At 48.4% G+C, this 25,435-nt stretch overlaps 4 protein-coding genes and 1 long non-coding RNA gene across 11 annotated transcripts; 1 reads left to right on the top strand and 4 right to left on the bottom strand.

Moving 5' to 3' along the window:
* Positions 1–8: 8 nt before the first annotated feature.
* Positions 9–7,124, bottom strand: jade1 (jade family PHD finger 1). Of its 2 annotated transcripts, XM_061300985.1 has the most exons (11): positions 6,997–7,078; positions 5,708–5,724; positions 5,502–5,574; positions 5,353–5,420; positions 3,914–4,256; positions 3,624–3,835; positions 3,329–3,496; positions 3,139–3,255; positions 2,464–3,048; positions 1,890–2,007; positions 9–1,679 (listed from the first exon to the last, which is right to left on the bottom strand). In XM_061300985.1, the coding sequence occupies exons 1-11, from the start codon at positions 7,076–7,078 to the stop codon at positions 802–804; spliced, it is 2,661 nt and encodes an 886-aa protein (XP_061156969.1). In that variant the 3' UTR covers positions 9–801. The 2 variants fall into 2 exon arrangements, with proteins under 2 accessions (XP_061156969.1, XP_061156968.1); XM_061300984.1 differs by lacking the exon at positions 5,708–5,724 and having other exon boundaries at positions 6,990–7,124.
* A 216-nt stretch (positions 7,125–7,340) lies between these two features.
* asmt2 (acetylserotonin O-methyltransferase 2) lies at positions 7,341–10,586 on the bottom strand. The gene is made up of 8 exons (XM_061302114.1): positions 10,339–10,586; positions 9,896–10,070; positions 9,594–9,723; positions 9,449–9,517; positions 9,264–9,382; positions 9,000–9,137; positions 8,646–8,768; positions 7,341–8,488 (listed from the first exon to the last, which is right to left on the bottom strand). The coding sequence occupies exons 1-8, from the start codon at positions 10,417–10,419 to the stop codon at positions 8,277–8,279; spliced, it is 1,047 nt and encodes a 348-aa protein (XP_061158098.1). The 5' UTR covers positions 10,420–10,586; the 3' UTR covers positions 7,341–8,276.
* Positions 7,445–8,925, top strand: LOC133169713 (uncharacterized). Its single transcript, XR_009718438.1, has 3 exons — positions 7,445–7,511; positions 8,293–8,773; positions 8,845–8,925. It is a non-coding gene; the product is annotated as an uncharacterized LOC133169713 (long non-coding RNA).
* A 1,278-nt stretch (positions 10,587–11,864) lies between the features above and the next one.
* Positions 11,865–16,236, bottom strand: LOC133168993 (tumor necrosis factor alpha-induced protein 2-like). Of its 2 annotated transcripts, none has more exons than XM_061300772.1 (13): positions 16,075–16,236; positions 15,371–15,580; positions 14,849–15,203; positions 14,462–14,776; positions 14,256–14,367; positions 14,073–14,195; positions 13,913–14,007; positions 13,729–13,821; positions 13,529–13,655; positions 13,335–13,454; positions 13,054–13,209; positions 12,590–12,711; positions 11,865–12,178 (listed from the first exon to the last, which is right to left on the bottom strand). In XM_061300772.1, exons 1-13 carry the CDS (start codon positions 16,082–16,084, stop codon positions 12,037–12,039), a joined length of 1,980 nt encoding a protein of 659 aa, XP_061156756.1. In that variant the 5' UTR covers positions 16,085–16,236; the 3' UTR covers positions 11,865–12,036. The 2 variants fall into 2 exon arrangements, with proteins under 2 accessions (XP_061156756.1, XP_061156755.1); XM_061300771.1 differs by having other exon boundaries at positions 12,590–12,741.
* Positions 16,237–16,462: 226 nt separating this feature from the next.
* exoc3l4 (exocyst complex component 3-like 4) lies at positions 16,463–24,772 on the bottom strand. Of its 5 annotated transcripts, none has more exons than XM_061300769.1 (14): positions 24,583–24,772; positions 24,368–24,469; positions 23,983–24,195; positions 23,519–23,900; positions 23,108–23,344; positions 22,435–22,552; positions 22,243–22,371; positions 21,814–21,914; positions 21,150–21,239; positions 20,940–21,066; positions 20,029–20,151; positions 19,819–19,971; positions 19,550–19,671; positions 16,463–19,485 (listed from the first exon to the last, which is right to left on the bottom strand). In XM_061300769.1, exons 1-14 carry the CDS (start codon positions 24,770–24,772, stop codon positions 19,242–19,244), a joined length of 2,331 nt encoding a protein of 776 aa, XP_061156753.1. In that variant the 3' UTR covers positions 16,463–19,241. The 5 variants fall into 5 exon arrangements, with proteins under 5 accessions (XP_061156753.1, XP_061156752.1, XP_061156751.1 ...); XM_061300768.1 differs by having other exon boundaries at positions 19,550–19,683; XM_061300767.1 differs by having other exon boundaries at positions 19,819–20,151.
* Between the last annotated feature and the right edge of the window lie 663 nt (positions 24,773–25,435).

The raw sequence follows: 25,435 nt of genomic DNA on the forward strand, positions 1-25,435 counted from the left end.
CACAAACATTCCTCCAGAGATTTTTATTTGTCTTTCATACTAAAGTCAAAATAATTGAACTTTTTGCATAACAGTAGTACACCAGCAGCCTAGGATAGAAAATCTATATATTTGTTTGTTTTTTCTTCTTCAGTGTAAAAATAACTCTGGCCAGCCCGCTGTAGTGCAAACGCTTGAAATAAGTGAGGCACGTAGTGCAGGCGCTCGTTCAATGACACTCAAGTGCTAATGGCGAACGTCACTGTCAACTCAACTCCTCTTAAATGCCAATTGTAAAAAGGCCGCTGTCGCTTCCTGCATTGTGCAAAATACTTGGTAACACTTTCACAAGGGTTGCAAACTTTTTGCAACCATGGAACGTTTCCATGGGAGTTAACAGAAATTTAGACTCAAAACACAATGAATTCCCATGGAAATGTTTCCAAACCTCTCCAGCTTAACATTAACATTCCAAGAAGGTTTTGGAAACACCTTAACAGAAATTTAGACTCAAAACACAATGAATTCCCATGGAAACTTTCAAATTTGGAATATTTCCAAATCTCTCCAGCTTAACATTCCAAGGAGGTTTTGGAAACACCATGAACATTTCCCACTACTTTTTCAACTTTCAAGACACACCAATGGTGGTTCCTTGGGGGGGGGGGGGGGGTGGGGGGGATGGTTTCATGTCAAAATAAAGTAAAAAAAAATCCCAGTTTGTCACACGTAAAAAATAAATATCAGCTTTCCTCAGACATTTTGTGGGTTTTGTCCAGAAAAATAAAAAGGGAGCAATTATTTGCTTTTTCCTCTTTGGGATCAGGACGCGAGCACGCCGCGCCGGATTATATTTGAGCCGTACCGCCGGCCGAGGGAGGCGTTGCCCCTCAGCTGGTGCGAGTGGCAGCGCTTTAAGCAGGGCTCCAGCACCTCGGGGCTGTCGGCATCGTCGTTCTCGGCCCCCGTGCGGAGCCTGGTCCGGGGGTGCTGGGGCCCCGGCGCCGGCGTGTTGGTGAGCGGCCGGAGCAACTCTTTGCGCTGCTCCGGCTCCATCTTGTCGTTCCGCTTGGGGATCCGAAACTTCCCCCAACCTTTCAGGGACCCGTTGGAGACATAGGGCACATCCACATCTTTGATCTTAGTGTGGTTGATGACATCCACATTTGCAGCGTTTTTTCTGATTTTCTCCGAGTCTGATGACCTGATGTCCACCAGCCGGATGGAGACTGTTTTATCCAGATGTTTAGAGCCCAACCGGACTTTCTGGGATCCGGTGGAAGTCTCAGAAACTTCAGTCCACCGCTTCCTCTTGGGGTCCTCGTGCTCTGGTTGTTTTTCTTTTCGTCGCTCGGGCCCAGGGGTTTCCCTACGGACGGTTTTCCTATGCAGTTTCACGCTGATACTTTCCTGAGAAGTGGGCTCCTGCTTTGGGGACTTTACGTGCCGAAGAACGAGGTCATCGTTCGGGGTGTTAGAGAGTCGGGGTTCTGCATCAGAATCTTTGGATTTGGCCTCAGAGGTGTCAGGGTCGTCCTTGGAAAGTGGCAGCGATTCGGAGAGCCCTTTCCTGTCACGTGATTTACCCTTGTCCCGTTTGGTCTTGTGTGCCGAGTGGCTCCAAGAGGTCCGAGTGCGGCACCCGCCAGAGTTTAGGTGCTCCTCAGAAAAAAGTTGTTGCAGGTTTCCGGCTGAATTTCCTGAGGACAAAATGATGGGAAAAGCGTTCAGTTTGTGGGTTGTGCAAAGGCTTAGTACAACTACACGCATTGAAATCAAGGCAACTTTGCAATTTACCATTTAGCCATCCATTATCTGAACCGTTTTATTCTCAAGAGGGTTGCGGGTGTGCTCAATTTAAAAAGATTCAATCACTAAAGATTTACAGCTCCACTCAGTGGTGATCTTACCAGAGAGCAGCTCTTGGTCTATGAGCTGGACTTGGTGCTGGAAGATCTGCTCCTGAACTCGCCACAAGGACCGCTTCATCTTCTCCCGCCGGGTCACCATGTAGGTCAGGTTGCGGACCTGAGGGCGGCAGCAGCGTCTCAAGTCAAATGCCACGGAAGATGAGCAGACACTTTAGCTATCTTTTCTCAAGATTGACTCCACTCCAGTTTTCATCTAGGAGCATTATCGATGATCATCAACCTCCCCTCAAGCGGACCACTACCATTGCCAATAGTCACCGGTACTCCAGTAGAAATAGGATCTCTCTTCAGAGGACCCGCATTCTTTTTAGAGGCCCCTTTTCACCACCCACTCCATTAGATGAAAACCTTCTTCTGGAGGAGTTTTTGTTGCTGCCATGTCAGCTGGCCTTCCCAAAGGTGTGGACTCATCCCCAAGGCTCACAAAGGCCACCATTGCCTTTCACCCTCCTTTACAAAGGGAGCGCTCTCGCTTTTCTAGCCTCTTTTGCGGTTATAGCCTCCTTCCCCTCTTCGTTGAGCTTTCCCCCAACCCGTTTTTGCGGTCACCTACCCTCTCCAGATCTTGGCGGAGATGCGTGAAGAGCTGCAGGCGTCTCAGCAGCACCTCCTGCTCACGTCGGGCCAGGCTGTCCTCCTCGTCCTTTTTGGGTGTGAGCAGCGGCTGGTTGAAGTTGGCTTTGCGCTTCAGCTTCCAGTACTGGTAGAGGAAGTCCACCGTCTCAGGCGCCATCTTGAGGTGGCGAGCCACCACCTCGGCGTCTACAAACTGGTAGAAGACCTCCTCCATCTCTTGCAGCTTCATCTTACGGAGGTTGACGCGCTTATCCTGTGGGTCATGTTGGCGGACGAGACACAAAGACGACGGCGAGGAGGCAGAGGGGCGGGCGAGGTCCTCTTCCTCGCCCCCTCTCACCCTCCGCCGCCGTTTGCCCTTCTTGCTCGCGACGGCCTCCTCCGGCTCCCCTTCGGCGCCAGAGTCCCTCTCCCTGAGGTCGTCGCCCTCCAGGCCCGAATGCTTGGGACAGAAGGACTTGAACTTGACTTCGTCATCCTGGGTGAGGATGGTAGTCATATCCAGAGCAGCGTGGAGGCCGCATGTCACGTGGAAGGCAATGCGGCAGTTTTTGGCAGAGCACTGCAGGCGGGAGGAAAGGCAGAGGTTGCCGTTGGCACACAAAGCAGCTCAAAGCGTGGATATCAAGACGAGGGCAGCGAGTGAACCTACCTGGATGCAGGCTCCCGTTTTGTCTTTGCAGAGGCAGCAGCTGAGCGCCCACCTGTTGCTAGGAATGTGCGACACGTTGGTGATGGGCTCCATCTTCTCCGGGTTCCCGATGCTCACCTGCCAGAAACGTCGAACGGCGTTAAAACCCGAACTGCCAGCGAGATCACGCCTGCTTGAGCTGATGGCTCACCTCCGGGATCCACAAGGCGCAGCTGACGTGGACCCACTTGGTTCCGCTGCGGGTGGGCTTCATGGCGCCACCCTTCTTCGGGCAGAGCTGGCACTTTGGCACGATGCCCAGGGCGCAGATCCGACACAGCCAGCTGCCCTTAGGGACCTTCTGGATGCCGTAGCACGCCTGACGACGAAGCAAAACCAAAAAGTCGGTGGTAGGACAGAAAGGAAATCATGAGCGAAGAGAGAGCTCAGATTTGGATCCCGTCAGGAACAGCTCGGAAATCCTAGGCGAGCGCGCTGGTGCCAACCTGATGAACGCAGATGTTGCACTTGTCGCAGAACACCATTTCGTTGTTGTCCTCCCCATCGGGCGACTGGCATACGTCGCACACCACATCCTCGTCGTACTCAATGCCAAGCCCCTCCTGCGTCTCGGTGGCGTGCGTCATGTTGTCATGGCAACTGCGCTCAAACTCCTCCAAGGCGCGCTCCATGGCAAACTCATCCAGCAGCGGGAGGGCTGCGGAGGAGACGTTGATGGAAGCGCTTAGCGCCAGCCACATCAAAATCAGGCTGGAAACAAAATATCGGCACTCACCCAGGTTGGCAAACTCGCGGTTGGCAAGCCGCAGCCAGGCGACGTCTTGCTCGCTGACGTCATAGCGACAGGTGCCCTCGGCCAGAGTGTGGATGTCGGCGTAGCCCGGCGCCTGGGCAGCCGAGGTGCGGATCAGCTTCTTAGGCCGGACAAAGGTGAACTCGGCGCTCTTGGGGGCCAGTGGCCGGGCGACGGGCTGTGGGATAGACCGTGGGCTGACGGGCACCTGGACGCCCTTCTCCCACTCCTGGCGCCACGGGTCGGCCAGGACGTAGTAGTCCTCCGGGTTGAGCTGGTGCGAGTCATGGACCTTCATGGCCGTGATCAGGTCCGTCCTGAAGACCTAAAGAGCGCAGGAAGGAAAGGGGTGAAAAATGACATTTGGGATTCTGTCAACATTTCACATGCATCTTTGGTTGACAGAAAAACAAACTCGGTTTTCGAACGTCCCGGTTCTCGAACAAACCGGTATCCGATCAATTTTTTGCTTCGGATGTCGGACAAAATTTTGGTTGTCGAACCTCGCGAGATGAGCCGAGAGGACCCGCATGCCAACTGACTCCATTAGTTATTACATTCTCATTACTCTGAGGATTGCATCAACTCTAGTCATGCCTCCAAAGGAAGCAAGTGGGAGCAATAAAGCCATGGAAAAACACAAAGACGCTCTTAAAGCAATGCGACAGTGAGCGCCCGGCGCACTGCGGTTGTACGATCTGACCAAATTAAGCTCCCTGCGCACTGAGGTTCACTTAAATTTTGGAAAGTACATCAGGACTTATTTTCAAAATTTCAGCGACGGCTCTGTCACAATAATGCGACCAGCACGGTGCAGTTGTGCGGTCGGTAACGCGCTACGGTTGCGCGTTTGGCGGTGCGCTGCAGTTGCGTGATCGGACAAAAATGTGCAAATGAAAAAATGCTTTAAAAGGCGGGGTTTTTTTTTTGCTTGGAATGGAGTACATTTTTTCCATTATTTATAATGGGAAAACATGATTTGGAATTCGAACAATTCACTTCTTGGACAGCCTTCTGGAATGGATTGAGGTCAAAAACCGGGGCTCCGCTGTACATATAAAATATTTACAATGTAATTAGTTCTCCGACTAATATTTAATTGAAAAAAATTGGCAATAACTAGATAAATTATCGTCAAACGAGCCTTTTCAACTTCTTGAAAATAAATAATTTATCAATTTGGGGAAAAATTGAGAGGCAAAAGTTTTTTTTAATTCCCTATTTTTCCATTTTGTCATTATTATTCAAATAAAAAAAATATCACGCTGATCCTTGTTTTGCTTGCATTTGTTTGGCCCTCAAGCCGCAGGGTGTGGCAGCGGCAGATAACGCTCAAGAGGCACTTATCATCGAAGGAGTATCGGGTCAAACAGCAGCACGACGTTGCAATGCAAAAGTGTGCAAAACGCCAAGTGACGCACCTCTGAAGGTTTTTGGCTGCTTCCTCTTCTGGCCTGAGACGAATGCTGAGACCAGCAGGTGGAATTGCCTGAGCAAGAAATTGGTGGGGCCAACAAATCAAACTTTTTCTGAGGGATGAGACCTCCCCCGTCGTCAGCGTTGGACTCACTGGCATTGTCAGAGTCGTCGCTGCTGCTGGGGTGCCGACTTCTCTTCATGGCGGCGCGTCTGAGGAGTTCCGGCTTGACGCAGAGGACAAAACAAGAAATTTGCACAATCAAATGAGCACAACTCGGCCCGGAACAAAAAATAGGTTTAGAGCAGTTATTTAATGCACAGTATTAAAAGTGTATATAGATTTTGAACAACTAATACAAGCAAGACTTGCAAGCCTGTACAGCAAGTCTAGTAAATCTCATCAGATTATGTCCCTGAAAGACCGCCAAGCATTACTTAGCCATGCATTATTAGTTGCTAATGGCAAACACACATTTGGTAAATTGGCTGTTTGGGTTACATAATTCGAGGGCTGCTCTTGCTGTGCGCTTAGCTGCTGAACAAACTCGTCTCCCGAGGCTGTGAGCGAAGGTATAGCTTGCTGTGTACAAGACGACATTTTGCCTCGCGTCACACACGACAAAACACGATTAGAAATGATGAACGTCAGCCTCGCGATGCCACATTTGGCCCAGCAACTTTTAGGAAAATGACGTTAGTGTGAACAACAACAACTATAGGAGCAAGCACTACGGTGGATGAACAACACGGGAAGCGTAAAGAATAACAGAAAAATATAAGTTTAAAAATAAAACGGTGGGTAATAAAGCGTAGCTGGTTTACGCCGCTATATATGTAGCTATGATAACAGTGACTAAAGACGACAAAGATAATAAAGTAAAATTTAGTTTCGATACCGCATGTACAGGAAGTTTATCAGTTTTGTTTCTTAAGAAGGAAAACGAGACTACGCTGACAACGAACTCGAGCAATTAGCTGTTAGCGTTAGTCTAAATGCTAACATGTAAGTGTCGTTCCAAAACATGAGGGCCCACTATCAATCGGCGCTTCCAGTGGAATATTCTGGATGTTTTTTCCTTCTTGTTTGACCCTTTATACGTGATTTAATAGGTACCTCGGGGCGGTTAGTAGACATTGTCGCTCTAAAACCACCCAAAATCTAAGAATTTTAAACTTTCTTTAAAAAGGGGTAAGCAACGGCTTTAGGCGTTAGCAAGTCGTGGCAACCCGTGCTAACCTGATAGCTACGTTTGTTACCATAGAAAGTCGCTAGCAAAGAGCTAAAGCTAACATTGCTACTATAATTTCGGCACCTACTAAATTTAGGTTTCATTTTTGAATTTGTAAAAATGTCCATAGTTTGGCTCGAATACGTTTGTAAAGAGAAACGAAGAACACCAAAAAGGAGATTGTTGCGTACGTGCGGCTAACTGGGAATGAATGTTGACCAGCTGGGTACAATGTGGTGCACTCCGCGAGCCAGCGAGCCACTGGTCGGGGTTAATCTTTGGCGCCATTTTAAAATGACGACGTCGCCATCTCCCCGTGGAAGTGACCGCCGCCTCAAAAAGGGTCTCGCCGGCCGCCGACAAGAAGCTTGCGGGGCCAAGTGTAGCGCAGTAGTGTGGACGGTACATACGGTGCACGCCGGGACGCTGAAAGTCGCCGTTGTTCTCGAAGGTGAAGTGTAGTTCGGGCTCGGAGTTCTGCTTGACCCGCATTCCACATACACAAACAGCCAGATGATGCGTGCGAGGGGAGGGGGCAAAGGAATAGGCGCGTGGAGGGGGGGGGTGTCATGGGCGGGACTGACTCGGCCGGGAGGAGGAAACCCTGCTTGGCTGCACTTGTGACCCTGGGCCGCTAGATGGCAGCATTGCTCGCACTTTTCCATAAATAAGAGTATGAAATATTTTATATCCACAATAAAAAAAAGCTTCGCAGACATTGTACATGGATACAAAATATGAATTATTATTTGCTGCATGTGTGGCTTTTTTGTGGATATTTATTACACAGTACGACAGGGCCTCAGTCCTATTAATCAGAAATATCTGATAATAATCAGTGTGGTTTTCCTCATTTAACTTCTGCAGATGAGATCTTGGAAAAGAGATGAATAATATACGTACAATTCATCACTGGGGCACTCATAGAACAGGTACGTAAAGGTCCTTTATCACAGCTAAATAAAGTTATAAATAAATCTTTAGACCAGTGGTTCTTAACCTTGTTGGAGAAACCGAACTCCACCAGTTTCATATGCGCATTCGCGAAACCCCTCTTAAGCGAAAACTTTGATTATTTTCAAATTCAAGACATAAATGTATTTCACTGGTGCACAAAATGAGTCGTGCATGATCATCACCTTGTTGAAAGAACAAAACCAACACAATGCATGAACTCGCAACAAATTACATACCTGCAAATCAGTGTGACTTCTGCTGTTGCCTTTGCGAGACCAATTCAGATATGCATTATCACAAATTTACACAATAAATCAGGTGTGTTCGGACCTCCGCAGTGGAGGCTCTGCCAAACCCCAGAGACCGACTCACCGACCAGCTCAGTGGCCTAGTGGTTAGAGTGTCCGCCCTGAGACTGGAAGGTTGTGGGTTCAAACCGCGGCCGGGTCATACCAAAGACTGTAAAAATGGGACCCATTGCCTCCCTGCTTGGCACTCAGCATTAAGGGTTGGAATTGGGGGTTAGAAGGAGTGGAGCTCTTTACAAGACCTAGGCTTCGTCTCCCTCCTTGCACAGTTAGTGATATAATAATATGTGCTAAACAATAAACTAAAACCCCTAGGGTTTGATCAAACCCAAGTGAAGAACCACTGCTTTAGACAATTGCATGTATGGTATTTGGGCATTTGGAAGAGCAACATTTCTCATTGTGCTCCTTTACCCATTTTTTCCTGCGTTCTTATCTGCGAGCCAAGATGGCGTCGTAGGATTTCCCGATGCGGCACAGCTGCATGGCGCGGAAGCCACTCTGTCGGAGCATCCCAGTGTACTCGGAAGGCGGCCGCTCGCGGCCTTCTGCCTGCACCAGCATGTTGAGCGAGAAGAGCTGCGCCTGGATGGGGCCCCGCCGGCTCTCTAGCAACATGGCCTCCACCAGCAGCACACCTCCCCCTGAGGCAAAAGCACACAATGAGGATTCTATGTGAAATATGTCATCCTCTCCAATTGAGTCGTGCAATATCGAACAGTAAGCCCATTTTGAATGGAACACAACCGAATGGAGTCCTTGAATGTGATGCACTAATGCTACAGCATGATAAGGCCTTGCCTGGTTTGCAGATGTCGTAGATCCTCTTGAGAAGTGTCAGACATTTGTCGTCCGACCAGTCGTGGAGGATGCGAGCCAGGACGTACAAGTCAGCAGCAGGAAGTTCACCGTGGAAAAAATCTCCTGAAGTATAGAAATTTATTTTATAATTCAGAGAAAGTGGCCATCTGATGTGTAAATACTCGCATCATGTTGTCAGGAGCACGAGTTCAGCAAGGCAGACACCGCAGCACCTCAAAATATCCAGCAGAGGGTGCAGTTTTACTTCCAATTGACCGACTGATATTGGTAAAAAAAACAATCAGTGCTACAGCTAGCGTACTTCCAGCTGAAAAATAAAAAGTCATTGACTACCGCTCTGGAATGTGAAGGTGTCACTCTCCCGCAGGAAGTGCTGGCTGGCCGTTTCCACCACTGCCGGCATGTCAAACACGGTGACGGAGGACGAAGGGTACGCCTTGGCTAACTCGCGGGCCAGCGCACCCGTGCAGCCTGTGAGTTCAAGAGCAATAGCACGCATCTGAAAACCAAACTTAATTTTAATAAAAGGTGCCTAAGAACATTGTGATGCTGGTTGTCTACATGTTTTGCTCCACCATTTGTGTTCAAATAGCCTACCTCCAAAGTCAACGATGTTCCGGAAGCCATCAAGGCAGAATGCCGTCACCACGTCGTGTCCGTCCAGCACCCAGGATGAGTCCATTAGACCCATGAACTTCAGCATCTCCTCCTCAGACCTTCAGAAAAGCGTGAATGGTGGGTCAAAACCAAACAATTGCCAACGTTCTCTTGGGGAGACAAACCTGTAGATGGCTTGGAAGACCTCCTCGGGTGGAATGCCGAAGGTTTTCTGGTTCTGATTCTTGCCTTCCCTGTGAGGAGGTGCAGTATCCAGTGAACAAGAAAAAAAAATCTTTAGACGTGTCAAACTTCACGGCTGACACAAACCTGACGGCATCCGCCAGGTTGTTCCACAGCGGGTAGATGGTTTGCGACTGATAGAGCGCCATGTCGTGCAACGACTTGGCGCCACTTTTGGCCAAGTACACACTGGCCACATCGGTGGTGCTGTAAAGAGCTGACGTGGGTGCAAAGACACCAGGAAATGTCAGCTCAGCAAGATATTATAACATTATATTATTGTATATAAACTATTTGACTGGTATTTTTCCTCAATTTACAAACCAAAATACCAGCCCACAATTTAAAGAGAGAAGCTCTTAGTAGGGATGGTTAGTGTTGGTGGTCACCTGTCCCGTCCTGCAACTCCACGTGGAGTATCTTGATGCCCACCAGGGCGTCCAGCAGTCGCTCTGTTCCATCCACGCTGGCGTGCAAGGCCTGCGCTACCTGCTGGGCGCTCAGGGCACACGGCGACGTCGTCAAGAGGTCGAAGACGCCCAGTTCGCAGGCGGAGAAGATCACCTGAACAAAAACAGAATTCCACGAAATAAGATTGCGTAGCAACCGTTAGCCTTCTTGCATGAAAGTGACAAATTCCTCTCGATTTCAGAGCGTTTTGTATCGTTAGCAAATATAAACCGCTGTTTTATTTGATTGAACCAACGTTTACCATATTCAAAGCAACATCAACAAGCCAAATTACAACATTGTAACCTCAACGTTGCATTTGAATGATACTATGCGTGCGTAAACTACAACAATTCATTCCAAGAAGATCAACTTCATTTACCTTTGACACCCTGAAGCCGTTGAAGTACTCGAGTAGTTTAAACGGATAGTCAAGCTCGCTCTGTGAAAGATGCTCGGCCATCGTGCTTCGGGGTCCCGTTTCCGATGGGCTGTCAGCTGATGATCAGGATAGTAGGAAAAGGGAGTAAGAGCTGGCTGGCTTGTGTGTGATGGACTTCAATTCGTCGGGGATGGTTCCATGAATGACCACAGCCAAAGTGGCGCTGTCGGCCATCCTTTCTATTTAAATCACCCTTATTTTGATCACGAAGAAGTGTGAAAGTTTGTTTGGTTCCGCCCAATCCTATCCCCCCTACTTTGAGACCCACGCCAGTATGATTAAATATCATTGGCAAAATGGTATTGTTGTGTTGGCTTAGTTTTCTATATCTACTGATTAATGAAACTTTAGTAAAGAAAACAATGAATAATCCTATCTCTAAAAGAATTGGGAGCTGATATTTTATGTATTTTTTTTTATACCAGGACATCACCATGCTACCAGGATTACGCTCAGAAAAGACAGAAAATCTACATTATTAACGTTTCACTTGGTTCGTTGTCTCTCGGAGCTGCAAGGCAGCGAGGATTTCCCAGCATGCCTTGCGCTCATTTTGTCCCGTAAAGGGCCCCAGGGCTACTTAGATGTGTGGCCAAAGTGAGTGTTCTCTTGCTCAGTTGCGCACTGAAGCAAAAGCGCACTGAAGCAAAAGCGTGACACGGCAAGATGAATAAATACACAGTAGGCTTGGTTATAACTAGCGGAGAAACACAACCATAGAAAGAAACAAAAACATATACTAATACATAGACATACATGGAGAGAGAAGATAATGAGAGAATTCTGAAGTTACAAAAATTGACTTTAAATATTTATGCCACTAAATTATGTTGTACCACTTTTTGTACCATTTTAGGGACACGTTTGTGTTTCTACCTATTTTTGCCAGTAGAGGGAGACAAACACTACAACGAACAATTTATTAGTATTCAAGTGAGATGCTATGGAGTGGCAAACTATCTCCCATCTTAAAATAACATTCGAGGGAGTCACATTTCTCCATAATTGATCGTTCCCGGCATCCCGTTTCCCATCATCCCACCTCACCCCCGACTGCTTGAACCATCTCCGTCTGCATTCTCCTTCGTCCAAACAGAATGTGCACCTCTGACCTCGGTCATTCTGAGCACCTCCGTTTCCTGCCAAAATGCATACAAACATAGGCGGACTTTCAGGAAAGCTTGCCCTCCCTTACGGACAAAGTAAAACAATCTTGAAAACACCTCTGTTACATTAATGAGGCCAACCTAGTCCAGGGTGCGATTCCCACTCCGAGGCTAAATGATTTCCGGGAATTCTTTGTCATCTTTTTGAATGCCAGTGAGTCAGACTCCAGGCTAAGCGCTCTGGGTAAGGGCGTGCTGTTGAAAATGCCCGTGATTCTTGACTCATTAAATCTTTCATAACCAGCTCTGTGTATCTCACAATGTTACTCTTAGAAGTCTAATAGTAAAAAGACCAGAACGCAATGATTAACATTCCCTTTATTAAACAAAATGTACATGTGCAAACTATACAAAAATAAGATGGCCCAAACATTCTGAACAACCACTGCACACAAACACAGAAACTTGCGGAATAACGGGAACCACATTGAGCTTGGAGTGTGGAGCGGAGTGTGACTATTTAGCACCGTTGCTATTTGAGCACCACAAATGAGAAAAAAGGCCGCGATTGGCTAGAGTCAGGGGAAATTTCTGCCAAGACGGCCTTCACGTTGTTCTTGTCCTCCTTGGTGAGGTTGCTTTTCATCTTGAGCAGAGACAGCACATGTTTCTCACTGAAGGAAGAAAAGGAAGGAAGGAAGGAGGCAGGGCAGGAAGATTTAGTGGGCAGGGCATTGATCCCATTTCAGTGCACGTGTTGAGCAGCTTTGGAAGCATTTGATCAATAGATCAAGATCAAGAGAGCTTCTTTTGACTATGCTATGATGTGCTGAGTTTCAGATTACCTCCACTAAGACAGGTCCAATTGTTCCCATGAGAAATACACTTGACAAAAACATAAACACACAATTTTGTTTTTGCTCCCATTTTGATTTTTGTATTAATGCTAGAGCTAGCAGGTTAGTGCTAACATGCTAAATAAAATGGCGAATGCGGTGTCGCTTTGGCTCATATCGAGCGCACTGAGCCCAAAGACCTTTGGTTGCGGTGAGTTGTAGTTAGAGATTACACAACTTCTTGGTTACCTAAGGTCAGGGAAAGCGCTTCCCAGCGAGGCCACCTGGAACTGGATAGCAGGGAGATCCTGGAGCTTCAGGACTTCAGCCATCATGCTGAGAGCCTCCTGAAGCCATGCCTCTTTGGAGCCCTGAATGCCAGACACGTTTGGTTTTCTTATCTTGAGTTCAGAAAAATTCCCCAAGATCCCAGTCAGCGTTGGACCGTCTGCTATTGAGCTATAATAACGTGGTCATTCATACTGAATAAAAAAAGTGTTCAATAGACTATATGACATGTCATATAGTCTATTGAACTTTTTATTGAATAAAAAGTGTACCTAAATGAATGTTTTTAAAAAATCCTAGTGCAAATGTTTTGGACTAAAAAGTTAAATACAACTGAACTGTACAGTTTGGCAGTAATTCTTTTGCAAATGGCACCATAGGCCACCAACATATGCGCTGTGAGAAACGCACAGCGTGCGACGTACGTGTGTGGCGAAAAAGTCGTGCAAATGGCGCGCGTCGTCGTCGACGTTAATGGCGGCCTGCTGTTGCTGCTGTTTGTCCTTCAGCCTGATTTCTCCCCTCAGGAGCCTACGAACGTACGCCACAGACACTTCCTGATGTAGCTGGCCAATCAGCTCCTGGAACGCAGAACGCTCAGCCAATCAGGGAAGCGTACAATTTTATATGCTATCGCATTGAACATATCAAATGACATCATGTTGTAAGAGTTCATATGTGATATATAACCATGTGGCATGTGTACCTGGTGAGCGGACTCTGGCAGACTTTGCAGTTGAAGCATTTCCTCCTCCAGGCCGGACCGCAGCCTCCCGATCGTGGATTTCTTCAACCACTCTTGGGTGAACAGTTTCCGGTAGTGCGACTGCCGTGTCACAAGGTTCGGAGTTGAGTCAAGCATGTGGGAAAAAAGCCGTCGAATGCAACAGTTCGCCTCACCTTGAGGTTCTTGTGCACAGGCCAGAGCAGAAAATCGTGCGCGCTTCGCGTCATGTCGGCCAAAAGGCTCAGGCAGTTTTCCCGAACGTCCTCCGGGAACAGATGGCTATGCGTCGTCAGGAAGTCTCTGCGCGTGCGTCATCATCAAAGGATGAATGGATGATGGCTTAAAGCATGAGAACAAAAGAAGCAAACGTTACCTGAACTGTGCCACGCAGCCGAGGTTGGCTTTGACAAAAGCAGTGCTGTTTGCTCTTTTGCGCTTGATGACGTCAGCCTGGAAAGTCCGGAACCTTCGAGGAAGCCAGTGGGCGAAGCGATCAGAGCCATGTGACTGATTGTCGCCGTGGCGACACCTGAGCATTCACAACAACTCGACTCTACCTAAGAAGCAAGTCTTTCAGCTGATGGGTCAAATTCTGAGCCTTCTGCAAGTCGCCCAGCACCTTCGCCGCTGCGTTCACCATGCCGTTCACCATCTAAAATCACATTTTGCTCTTCATATATTTCTTTGTGGCTTGGTCGGCAGGGCGCTGTCGAGTACCTGAATGATGTCATAGGCCATTGGACTGACAAAACATTCATCCTCAGTGGGCGGCTCCTCTCCTTTAGTCCAGGCCTCCTCAGCCTGGTCCAGGATGCGTCCCACGTACGTGGTCAGCTCTCGCTGAAGACACGTTCCGTATTACAAACGGCTCTCGGCCAAGGTGGTGGCGGGCATGGCTACCTGCTGACAGCTGAGGTATTGTTCCTCCAGAGGTGAGAGGAGATTGGTAGGCAGGAGCTCTTGAAGGCCGCGGGTGTCGATCTCGGCGGCCAATTGAGGTTCTTGAAGCAATCTGGCACATCGAGGAAGAGAAAGGGGAAAAGTTGAATGAATGAATGGGAAAAGAAAAAATGGAACAGTAGAAATCTGAGGCATGTGGAACTGACTGCGGGTAGTAGTCGTTGACCCAGCGCAGCAGGAAGGTGCAGTCGTGGTCATCCAGCACAAACTCGGCCAGCCTCCTTAGCCCGGCACTGATGCACTGGTGGTACCAGGCGGTATACTGCCGGCAGATGTCTGAGTGGCGCGGGTAGCAGGGCTTGACGCGCTCGGCCACCAGCAGGAGGTCGCGCCTCAGCTGCCGGCCCATGCCGTGTACGTCGGCCTGGATGGACGACTGCTCCGTTGACTGCGTGGCCGGGGTGTCCATGCGCTCCTTTACGAGGCCTTGCAGGGTCTCGTCGTGCACTCGCCTCCAGTCCCTGAGGGATGCTGTGAGTTAGGCCTCTACCGTTCATCGTTGGGTTGAATTTCAAACAAATATTTCTCCCTACCTGAGCCTCCAGGGCGGCGGCATGCCCCCGCGCCGCTCCCACAACGCGTCACACTCCTCCTCCAGTTGAATAAAGGTCACGGCCGATGTCAGCACGTCGGTGTCTGCCCCGTCCAGGGAGCTCCCAAGCGTCCGCAGCACCGCCTCCTCCAAGGCTCGGCGGTCGGCTGCCAGGGCGTCCACATCCTCTTGTCGACGTCCCTCCCGGGCCGCCTCGGTGCCCCCGAACAGACGCTCCTCTCGGGCCAACAGTAGCCGCCCCGCCTCGCTCAAGTGCAGCGCCAAAAGATGCTCCTCGAAGGTCAGCGGCGCCGGTGGCACCGGTGGAGCCAGTGGTGCTGGCGGTGCCACTGGTTCTTAAGCAGAAAAAGAATGCTCGGCTTTCAAAATAAGGCTTCCAACCAGGGACTGGGTAATGAACAAGGGCTTTAAGATAGCCTTAAGCTTTCAGGCCAGGTCTCGAGGTTGAAGTTTGTAAATATAGCTATACTATGCAAGGGCTAACAGCAAAAAAAAAAAGCACCTGTGTCCTCATGGATGTTTTGTATCTCTGTCCGTCCATCCGTTGCGGGGACGCTGTTACGCCTGACTTGAGCAGTGTTGTTCCCCCATAGCTTGGGCAGCTTCAGCTTCAGCTTGTGGCCCCCCTTCTTCTCCTTAGCCGCTTTCCGCTCGGGATCGGACCAGGATGACAACGTCGACCACTTGAAGCCGCCATGTTTCTGCGTTGCGTCTGACACGTCAACACGTGAGCACAGTTTCAAAGAAGGGTTTTGAGCCTGAGTCGGGCTTCCGGATACGGTTTCAAGAAAAGTTTAGAAAGGGTTCATGTTTAGAATTTTCAAATGGGTTTCAAGACAGGATTTCAAAGCAGGACCAAAATAGTTGGAAATAGAAACAGCATCACATTTATTTTAAACACTAATTTTGAAATCAAATATCAGAAATATGAGCCGCAAACATCAAATTAATGTGCATTGTTTTTTTGCACTTGAAATTTGCTTCTAATGTGCCCACAATCCCGCATTGTTAACCGGACAGTTTCTCTAAATTTTCAAGAGTGGAGAAAGAAATAGTCATTTTATGAGTTCGTTCTCACGTATTGATTCACTAAACTCAACATACTGACTAATAGTCAACATCCAACTTATGATAAGATAACACGTTTCCACACCCGATGTACACAAGACATGTGTGCGTGTATTTGTGTGTGCGCACTCGACTCACCAGTTATCATTGTCGCTCCTCTGACAAAATACAAAACGCTCCTTCAAGCGCAACTATTTAAGAGCAGGCTCAGGCCGCGCCCACACAAGAAATAACGCCCCCGCCCCCACAAACACACGAACAAACACGACTGCAGGGAGATTCCACAGCGCCACCAATTTTGATTCTGTCCCCGAAAGGCAGTTTGACTCCGCGACAGGAAATGTGGTTGAGACCCACAAAAAAGTCTCAAGGTGCCAAGGCCGAAAAAATACGAGGGGTCATCCATGTTGGGTTGAGGTGGCCATTTGGTGCTTGAATTTAACCCAACAAAGATTTCACAACTTCACGACAAACTGCAGAAGTAACTTTGTCAAATTGTCATTGTTCAAAATATCGCAGCCTATGCTTTGGTTTAAAAAGCCACTTTATTTCGTCAAAGGTTTCTCTGTTGTTCCTCAGCTTTCCCCAATAAGGCATCAGTGCAATTGTTGGCACACTCCAAAATTGAAAGTGAAAGTAATTCTTACAACTGCTGCAACTCAAGTTACAGCACAAGCCTGGAGGGGGGCGGGGCTTTACAGGAAATGGGACTTTTATCATGGCAAGCAGAGACTTGCAGGAAACCGCACGACTCCATTGGGGCTTATATTAATATTATGCAGTATTCATATTTTAACCGAGTTTGCAGTATACAACGTGTTCATCCGAGAAGAAAGGTGGGCGGAGCATGTCGCCCAAAACCCCATTAAACTTCATTCTTCTTCCATTTGTGCAAAAGTTTCTAGAGCAAATCACTGCAAGCAAGTTAGCAACGTGATGTAACAGTAAATACTTTTCAGAAATCCCCCCTACCACGAGATTTCTTCACGAGAAGCCACTTCCTGTTGCATCCAGATGCAAAGAATGTCAAATGTTTGGAGGAAGCTGCTAGACACTGGAGTGGACCATCACCTCACTGACTGGACCATTGACTACCTCACTAACCGGCCCCAGTACGTGCAACTGCATGGCTGCCGATCAGAGGTGGTAGTCTGCAGCACTGGAGCACCTCAGGGCACAGTCCTGTCCCCATTTCTTTTCACTCTGTACACCTCGGACTTCACGCATAACACTGACATCTGTCATCTCCAGAAGTTCTCCGATGACTCAACTATAGTTGGCTGTATGTCTAAGGGGGGCGAGCTGGAGTACCTGTCGGCCATCAGCGCCTTTGTGGACTGGTGTGAGCACAATCACCTGTGCTTGAACACCAGTAAGACGAAGGAGCTGGTGATTGACTTTAGGAGAGGAGCACCTCCCCACTCACCGGTGAACATCCAGGGTCAGGACATTGAGGTCGTGGACAGTTTCAGGTACCTGGGTGTTCACCTCAACAATAAACTGAACTGGACGGATCACATGAACGCCGTCTACAAGAAGGGACAGAGCCGCCTCCATCTCCTGAGGAGACTCAGCTCCTTTGGAGTGAGCAGGCCTCTGCTAAAAACCTTCTATGACTCAGTGGTAGCCTCTGCTATCCTCTACACTGTGGTCTGTTGGGCTCCGAGCAGCACAGAGAGGGATAGGAAGAGGCTCAACAAACTGGTTAAGAGGGCCAGCTCTGTGGTGGGCTGCCCTCTAGACACTGTTGAGGAGGTGGGCGAGAGGAGGGTGCTAGCCAGGCTAGCATCCATCAGGAACAACCCCTCTCACCCACTGCATCTGACCTTGGAGAACTTGAGCAGCTCCTTCAGTCAGAGACTCAGACTCCCCCCCGTGTAAGAAGGAACGCTACCGCAGCTCCTTCATCCCCACCGCAATCAGGCTGTACAATGACAACCTGTAAACACATCCTTCTGTGCAATACTTTCCCCATAACGTGCAATTCTTCCAATGTGCAATATCCTCTGCCACACAATGCCTAGATCTATTTCACTTCCATAACCCGTGCACTATTTCTTTTATTAGCATTACTAAACTCATACACTTCATACACTTTACGACACTTTACCACAACTTTTTTATCTTCTTCTTTTTGTAAATATTCATAGCTTATATTTTTAGTTTTACTACAATTGTTGTTATTTTTCCATATCTTTTCTTTTTATATTGTATTCTATTTTTTATGCCGGAGGACTACGGTCCAGAAGTCTCTTTTTGCACCTTTATCCCCCTACTTGTACCTTCCTGTAAATCGGGCTGTTGTTACATGCAGTTTCTCACACGTGAGATTAATAAAGTTCCTCTTATCTTATTCTGCCGGTCAGTATCACTGCGCATGCGCTAGCAAACTCAATAGCGAAGAAATGTTTCAGATTTGTGTAGGGTACATTGTGACAGCAAACGAGCAGGTGATCGAGCAAGCGTCTGATACGAGAGCATTGTGTTCGAATGGAGCGTGTTTGAAGTGAACAGCAGAGAAGAAAGCGCATTTGTAATGGCGGCTTCAGTAAGATATCCGGATAAAAAAAAAAAAAAAAAATTTAACCATGTATAATGCGCACCCCAGATTTTAGGACAATAAATTAGTTAAATTTTGCGCATTATACATGGAAAAAAACGATAATCCTTTTCCAAAAACACCACAACATTTTTTACTATCAGGAAATGTGTAAAAAATGTCATTCAAATTCATTAAAAGTTAAAGTCCCAATGATCGTCACACACACATCTGGGTGCGGTGAAATTTGTCCCTTGCATTTAACTCATCCCCGTGTGATTTTGATCCATCCCCTGGGGGAGAGGGGAGCAGTGAACAGCAGCGGCGCCGCGCTCGGGAATCATTTGGTGATCTAACACCCCAATTCCAACCCTTAATGCTGAGTGCCAAGCAGGGAGGCAATGGGTCCCATTTTTATACTCTTTGGTATGACCCGGCCGGGGTTTGAACCCACAACCTTCCAGTCTCAGGGTGGACACTCTAACACAAGGCCACTGAGTTTGTCATTATTTGGATGACAAACAAATTTAGTGTTTGAACTTCAACATCAGTGGTAAAAATTCAAATTGTTAATAATTCTGGCATGGAACTGCCTCTAAATCTGCCACCCAAAAAAAATCTAATTCACCAAATTGCACCTTGCGCTATTTTCATGCCAGTTGAATTGAAGTAGAATATTTTTAAACAAAAATTTGGACGGTATCAAATAATTCTAAAAAGCAGCAGATATGCAGGACGTACTTCCTGCGCCGGATGAAGAAGGAAGCTATTCGCCTGGGAAGACGAAGGTGAAGCAGAAGACGGAGACGTCGGACAGGCAGTCGACGTGAACCGCCGCCTCCATGTTGCCGAAGAGCGAGCGGCTCCCGTCGTTCGGGTTGCGAGCCTGGTCGCCTGTTGTCAAGGCTATGGCGTTCTTCCTCAGCTGGTTGAACCTGCACATGATGCGCTGATGCTCGCGGCCACGCAGCACGCCGCGGAACGCCAACACGGCCGTCAGGTGCCTGGAGCTACGGGTGCCACAAAAACAACGGCGATGAGTTTAGCCAGCATGGACAACACATGACGCCGTACCTGAAGTCCGGGTACTGGTTCAGTAGAGGCTGCAAGTGGTCTTTGATGTCGCCTTGGTTCTTCAGGCCCACGATGTCACTCAGGAGCTCCCCGACGGGGTCCAACCAGTTCTCCTGCGAGCCCTGGAAAAATGCCTTGAGTCTTGAATTAAATTTGTTTACGGAAACAAACTTTGCCGTTCATGGAAACCGATGTAGACACAAACAAGTGCATTCAGTTTTTGGAACTCGTGGTTGACGTTTCTGCTACGATGTAGGAGGACGCGTTACCATGCGGCGGAAGACGTCAGCGATCCGGCGGCACTGCGCTCGCATCTTGCCAGCCGCCTTGCCGTGCTTGCGATTCTTGCACGAGTAGTTGTTCTTCATCAGCTGGCCCACATACTCCTTCAGCATGTGTAAGTGCACCGTGCTCGCCACTTCCTGCCGCAAAGACCCAAAGGTAACATGGGTTGCCGTCAGGTGCTCTGGGACGGCTACCTGGCGGTGCGGCGGACGCAGGGCCTCGCAGTGGCGCGCCAGAATTTCAGCCTGGCCGTGCAGGGCGTCAAAGTCGTCGTCGTTGGTCAGCCACTTCCTCGTCATCATCCTGCGCAGGTACGGCTGCAACACAAAACTATTGGGATGCCAAAATGTCTTTGGAAACGAGCATCACTCTCTGGGTACGCAGATACCAAGTACCGATATCACTGGCACTTCATTTCATGCAAGGACAAGGTTCCATTGACGAGAACATGCACAAACAACATCAGAACAAACGCTGACATTTATGACAACGCAAGGGTTCCCTACCACAAAGAGCGTGTTTTTTTTTTCCTTTCCTGAGTGTCATCATGGGTGCGGTCTGTGTAAATATTGTCACTATGTGAGTTGGTCAAAATGCTCACAAGGTGCGAAGGAGGAGGAAGCAGAAGTCATAAATTGAGAAATGCTCATCGTGGGAATTTACCAGTTGTTTTTTTTTCAGCACACTTCCACTTTTCTCTCCTTCAACAATTAACGGTTGTTAACCGCTGGGCTTTTTCTAAACGAGCGCTTGACTCCTTTCTTCTTGGTGGATCTCAAACATGAACGGCAAAAAGTCAAAGCGGCTGCGATCGCTCTCATCTCAGCTGACGACTCCCACAATCAGAACTTAAGAGGACATGCGGGCCACTCTGAGCAGACCCCTCCTCGATCCATCTTTTGAGACAAGAAAAGGACTTTTCATGATGACGTCCTAGTTGAATTAAAATTAAATAAAATGTACTTTTATTTCATGAGTCTTAACACGTCGACCTACTACGCGACAGTTGGTGCGACTTGGAAATGCCATCTCCCATTTGAATCAACATTTTTTTTGAAGAGTGGTCAAAAGAAATACAAATCAAGTACTAAAACTGCTTTTGCACCTTGACGTCCTCCTTGAAACGCTGCTGGAGGCCGTCCTGGAGGGCTTGCAGGAGCCACGTGACCTCCTCGCCCATGGCCGCCACCCCATTTGGGTTGGAGCCCGCGTAGCATTCCTCCATGTGGCACCTGACAAACACGTCCAAACATGTCAACAAGTGGCAGGCAGGCGCTCTAAAAAATTGCAGAGCCGCAACAGTCATGTGACTTACTGTAAGGCCTGGAAGCCGTTGATGTAGACAACTTGGTATTCGCTCCACAGCGGCAGCGACAAGCAGCGCCGGCAAAACTCGCCGTGGAACCTGGACATGAGCGTACGCCTTTCATGCTTGAACACGCAAAGTTCCCACGGTTTTGAACGCAACACACAACATTGGCGTTACCTTGTAAGGCCTTTTTTTTTTTTTTTTTAAACAAAAGGCATTCTTATATTTATGACTTTTTGAAAAAGATTGTTTTGTTGCTTACAAAAACACAAACAAACCACACGAGTTTCAAATGAATACCTATAAAATACATCATATTGCAAAAACAAAGTGAAATCTCAAACTATAATTGCGATGACTGAGAGAATCTTGGATGATTTTGCAGCTGCAGTGCAAGAGACTCCGCCATATTTTAGTGTCTGTTCTATTTTCAAATGATTGTTTTTGACTGACTTCATGTCCAATTGTGTTACGATTTATGCACATTTTGCTTCAACTGAAGTTGTTTTTCCAAAAGTGACTTGAACTGAAGGTCACATCTTTTTGCTACATACCAAGGCTTTCTGTAGTTGCATCAATCATTTCTTCTTCTTCTTCTGCTTTTGAAAGATTTGCCCAACAATTTGTCAATACACGCTTCCACTTTGCTCGGGTAAACAAAATACGGCACCTCTTGGGGAAATCCTTCAGCTCTGCCAGACAGGAAGCGATCACGTCTCCTTCCAGCTCGGCGTCCACGCGTCCCGCATTCACAACGTTTCCTCGTACTTTCTGCACACACGTGAACAGGACGGCCTGAGTTTGCTGCTCTCTGGTGGCTATAGAAGCGCATTGCTGCCTTGCCAGAATAGAAAAAAAAACATGGCCAATTTCATGGAATAACGTGAGGTTTACATTGTAACTTCATGTTAAAACCGATTAATTATGATAATATGAACTATATAAAAACTATATAAAAATATTTGGCTAATATCGGTCAATTAAACCGTCACGTTAAAATATCACATTCATGTGTACATTTGCTGTCTTTGCATGACGTAAACAACCAAAAGCTTAAGAAACAGCAAACGAGGTCAGGTTCTGAGCGTCGCTGTCCGACCGTGCAGATGTCCATGTGGAAGATGGACGAGAGCAAGCCGTCGTCGTCTATGTCGGGATGCTTTCCGGTGCTCCACATCTCCTCGTTCTCCAGCTCCACCAAGCGGTCCAGAGTTGCTCTCAGGTCCTCCTGGAACAGTAAAGTAAGTTTGCAAGTGACAAAGGTCAAAGGCCACTCGATGACATCACGCACCTGGACAGTGCGGCAGAACTTGTCTCTGAGCGTCAGCAGCAAGTCGCCATCTGGGCGCAGGTCGACATCAGCGAGGCTCATCTCGGGCTCCAGGGCGGGACTTCCCATCATTGTCCGACTGTCGAGGGGTGACAACCGCAGCGTTAGCAACGTTAGGAGGACGCGAGAAGACACGCCGGCCATAATGTCCAGCGGCTTGCATCACCTGCAGTTATTTTGAGCCTTTTGCCCCTAACGTGCAGTCCAAGCGCGCTTGGAGGTCTGCTGGCGGGAATGCCGCCAGCCCAGCTGCTGCTTCTTCTTCTTTGTTTGAAAATGTTGCCCACATTACTGCTCTCTGACATCAACTCTCTTCCATAATTTTGTCTGTCCACTTATTTTATGAGCATGGAAATATCTTTACGTTACTAAACTAACTAATTTCAACATCATTCTTTGGCACTAGGATACCGCGAGATGGCGGCAAAGCACTTTTGTCTGAACCCGCCACATTAATTCATTGTTAAAGTTAAAGTCCCAGCAACAAGATGACAAATTCGTACAGTGTCGCCTTGAGATAAGAGTCCCTCGACTTTAAAGCTTTTCAAGATACGAGCCATTGCTCGCGTATTTTTTTTTAGCTAGCAGGGCATTTTACTATGCGGCCAAATAGAGACCAGGCGGTGTTCCTGACCTGTGGTAGCGGTGCACAATCCAGTCCAACAGGGCGTAGAGGTCCTTGAGCTCCACGGCGCGGCCCTCCAACGTGCCGAGGTGCCGCTTGACGGCGGTGTGGTAGGCGCGCACGTAGGTGGCGAAGACCTGGAAGCTGGGCGGGTAGGACCAGCGCAGCTCGCACTTGACATTCTCCAGATCCTCCAGCAGCACCTTGCCCAAAAGGCCCAGGTGGACCGCCAGCCACGAGGCGTTGCTACCCGGAGGAGGGAGGCACAGACAACAGCAACAGCGGAATTAAATCCAATGTGCAGGAGTAAATGAGTCTTTGCTGCATTTTGATTTGCGCTGCTCCTTTTGGCCAACAGAGGACAGTATAAAACATGCAGAATCAAATAAAATTAGTTGTTTTATTTGATTGCCAACAAACCTGTGGTTGGTCGGTTCCAGGTGGACGATCTCCACCTTGTCCCGGGCGCCCTGCTCCACCGCCTCCCTCCAGAGGTCCATCCAGCTCCCCTGCAGACCGCCGGGTTCCTGGGCTCGCTTGTCCTCCTCCTGAATGATGCGGGCCACGTGGACCAAGAGCCCCTTGTTCCTGGCGGGGAGCGAGACGGATGTGCGGACAATGGAGGCCAGCTTCAGGCGGAGGTCGGCGTACAGAAGGCTCAGGTCCTTCTCCTTCTTGGCTAGGTCGATAGGAGAGTCCTCCAGGCCAAGACGCTCCTGCTGAAACTCTGCCCGCAGAGCCAGCAGGTGGAGGTGCGCCTCCTCCAGGACCTCCATTTCGATTAGCTTGCTGATCTGCATTACTGCAGGCAAAGAGTGATTGTTGTGACAGGGATATTTCCCACTGTCCTTGAACGCGGTACGCGAGCACTTTTCCAAACTCACCCGAGAGAGGAACGGCCGGCAGTTCCGGCAGCGTGTATGTCTCCTTCATCTCCTCGCATGCTTCCTCTTCCTCACTTTCTTCCTTGGCCACGGCCTCCTCCTGGACGGCGAGGAAGGCGTCCTGTCGCTTGTCCTTCTTGGAGCTGAATCTCAGGCTGCGACGGATGGACGCGCCCTTCTTCAGGAGAGAATCCAGTCGGGCCATGCTCGGTTCTGAGGATAGGAGGCATCAAAACAGGATTGGACAACCTGGAGTTTTCAGGGAAGCAACCTAAACATTTCACAAGAAGGCCAGAAGATCAGGTGTCCAAAGCAGACACGCGAGCCACTAGGCACCACGCTGACACATACAGAACTCATTTTGTCATGGGCTTGAGATGCTCACCTGTCCTTGAAGGCATCACGGCTTTGCTTTTCTGCAGCTGGTCGTCGTCATCCTCTTTGGTCTGGAAGAGCGCCGCCACGCTCCTCAGCGGCGACGTGACGCCTGACAAAGCCGTAACAGAGTCAGCCACCAGTCAGCGCATGTCCTTCGAGTGACCTGCTCAGGAATGCGCCCATGAGGGCCCGTGAAAAACCTCAGCCAACCTCACCACTCACCAGGAGAATGCGGCGCTCGGACTGGCGTGGGGGGCGACTGGTTCTTGGACCCCCTGGACCCTGGCGTGAGAGGACTTTTCTCGGCTGCCAGCCGGATGCTGTTGCGGAAGGTTTCCAATACCCCCGGTGTCTTTTTGGAGGAGTCGTCATCATGGTGATGGATTTGGGAGCCGGGCACCATCATCGACATCGCGAATGGATACGGCAGGGAAGGTGGCGTACAGAACTTTCGACATCAAGTTCCACCCCCAAAGTAATTCACTCTCCAATCACTGCGATAATGAGCAAGTTAGTTGAGTTACTTTTGCTTCAGTGTAGTCAAAGTTAATTTAACGTACAACTTGCAACTCGCAAAGCTGCCCAACACTCAACTTTTTTTGTTTACATAAAACATGGCGACCCGTCCTGTCAACATGGCTGTGGGAAGGAGCAGAATTGTCTTACTTGCAGAACTCGTTTTACACCCTGCTCATCAATAAATTAAAATTAAATCGAGTTTGTATAATGATTTATCTCGATCAAAGTAGGCACCTTATACAGTATTTCAAATTCTGCGTGTTTTTTTTTAAATCAAACTTAATTTTTAGGGAACAAGGAAACAGATTTTTTAAAACCTTTTTGTTTTACTTCAACAAGAGTGCAAACAGTCACGATAATATTTGGGGGGGGGGGGGATTATGCGTATTTTCAATACACTTAAAACATAATTTTAGTATGCTAAAATTTATAATTAGTACAGCATGTCCTTTAATTCCTCCACAACACGAAAATTAACAAGGTAGTCAGCCTCGATGAACCGTGACCAAATGAGAATTGAATGCCTTTTACAGTCGTTGGGTGAAATCAACAAGTG

Source organism: Syngnathus typhle, linkage group LG16 (genome assembly GCF_033458585.1).
Source record: "Syngnathus typhle isolate RoL2023-S1 ecotype Sweden linkage group LG16, RoL_Styp_1.0, whole genome shotgun sequence".
Lineage (NCBI taxonomy): Eukaryota > Metazoa > Chordata > Actinopteri > Syngnathiformes > Syngnathidae > Syngnathus > Syngnathus typhle.

Excerpts from the sequence above, each read along its gene's own strand:
- LOC133168993 (XM_061300771.1), bottom strand. Across the intron at positions 14,368-14,461 it reads GTCAACGACTACTACCCGCA|ATTGCTTCAAGAACCTCAAT; the intron begins GTCAGTTCCACA and ends TCGATGTGCCAG. Across the intron at positions 14,196-14,255 it reads AATACCTCAGCTGTCAGCAG|CGAGAGCTGACCACGTACGT; the intron begins GTAGCCATGCCC and ends ACGTGTCTTCAG.
- jade1 (XM_061300985.1), bottom strand. The coding sequence starts at position 7,078 with ATGTGGAATGCGGGTCAAGCAGAACTCCGAGCCCGAACTACACTTCAC. Across the intron at positions 3,836-3,913 it reads CCGCGAGTTTGCCAACCTGG|CCCTCCCGCTGCTGGATGAG; the intron begins GTGAGTGCCGAT and ends TCTCCTCCGCAG. Across the intron at positions 2,008-2,463 it reads TCCGCCAAGATCTGGAGAGG|GTCCGCAACCTGACCTACAT; the intron begins GTAGGTGACCGC and ends TGCCGCCCTCAG.
- asmt2 (XM_061302114.1), bottom strand. The coding sequence starts at position 10,419 with ATGGCCGAGCATCTTTCACAGAGCGAGCTTGACTATCCGTTTAAACTA. Across the intron at positions 9,518-9,593 it reads AACCTGGCGGATGCCGTCAG|GGAAGGCAAGAATCAGAACC; the intron begins GTTTGTGTCAGC and ends ACCTCCTCACAG. Across the intron at positions 9,383-9,448 it reads GTCTTCCAAGCCATCTACAG|GTCTGAGGAGGAGATGCTGA; the intron begins GTTTGTCTCCCC and ends GCTTTTCTGAAG.
- exoc3l4 (XM_061300766.1), bottom strand. The coding sequence starts at position 24,772 with ATGTCGATGATGGTGCCCGGCTCCCAAATCCATCACCATGATGACGAC. Across the intron at positions 21,915-22,242 it reads TCCACATGGACATCTGCACG|AAAGTACGAGGAAACGTTGT; the intron begins GTCGGACAGCGA and ends ACGTGTGTGCAG. Across the intron at positions 21,240-21,813 it reads CTGAAGGATTTCCCCAAGAG|GTTCCACGGCGAGTTTTGCC; the intron begins GTGCCGTATTTT and ends GCTCATGTCCAG.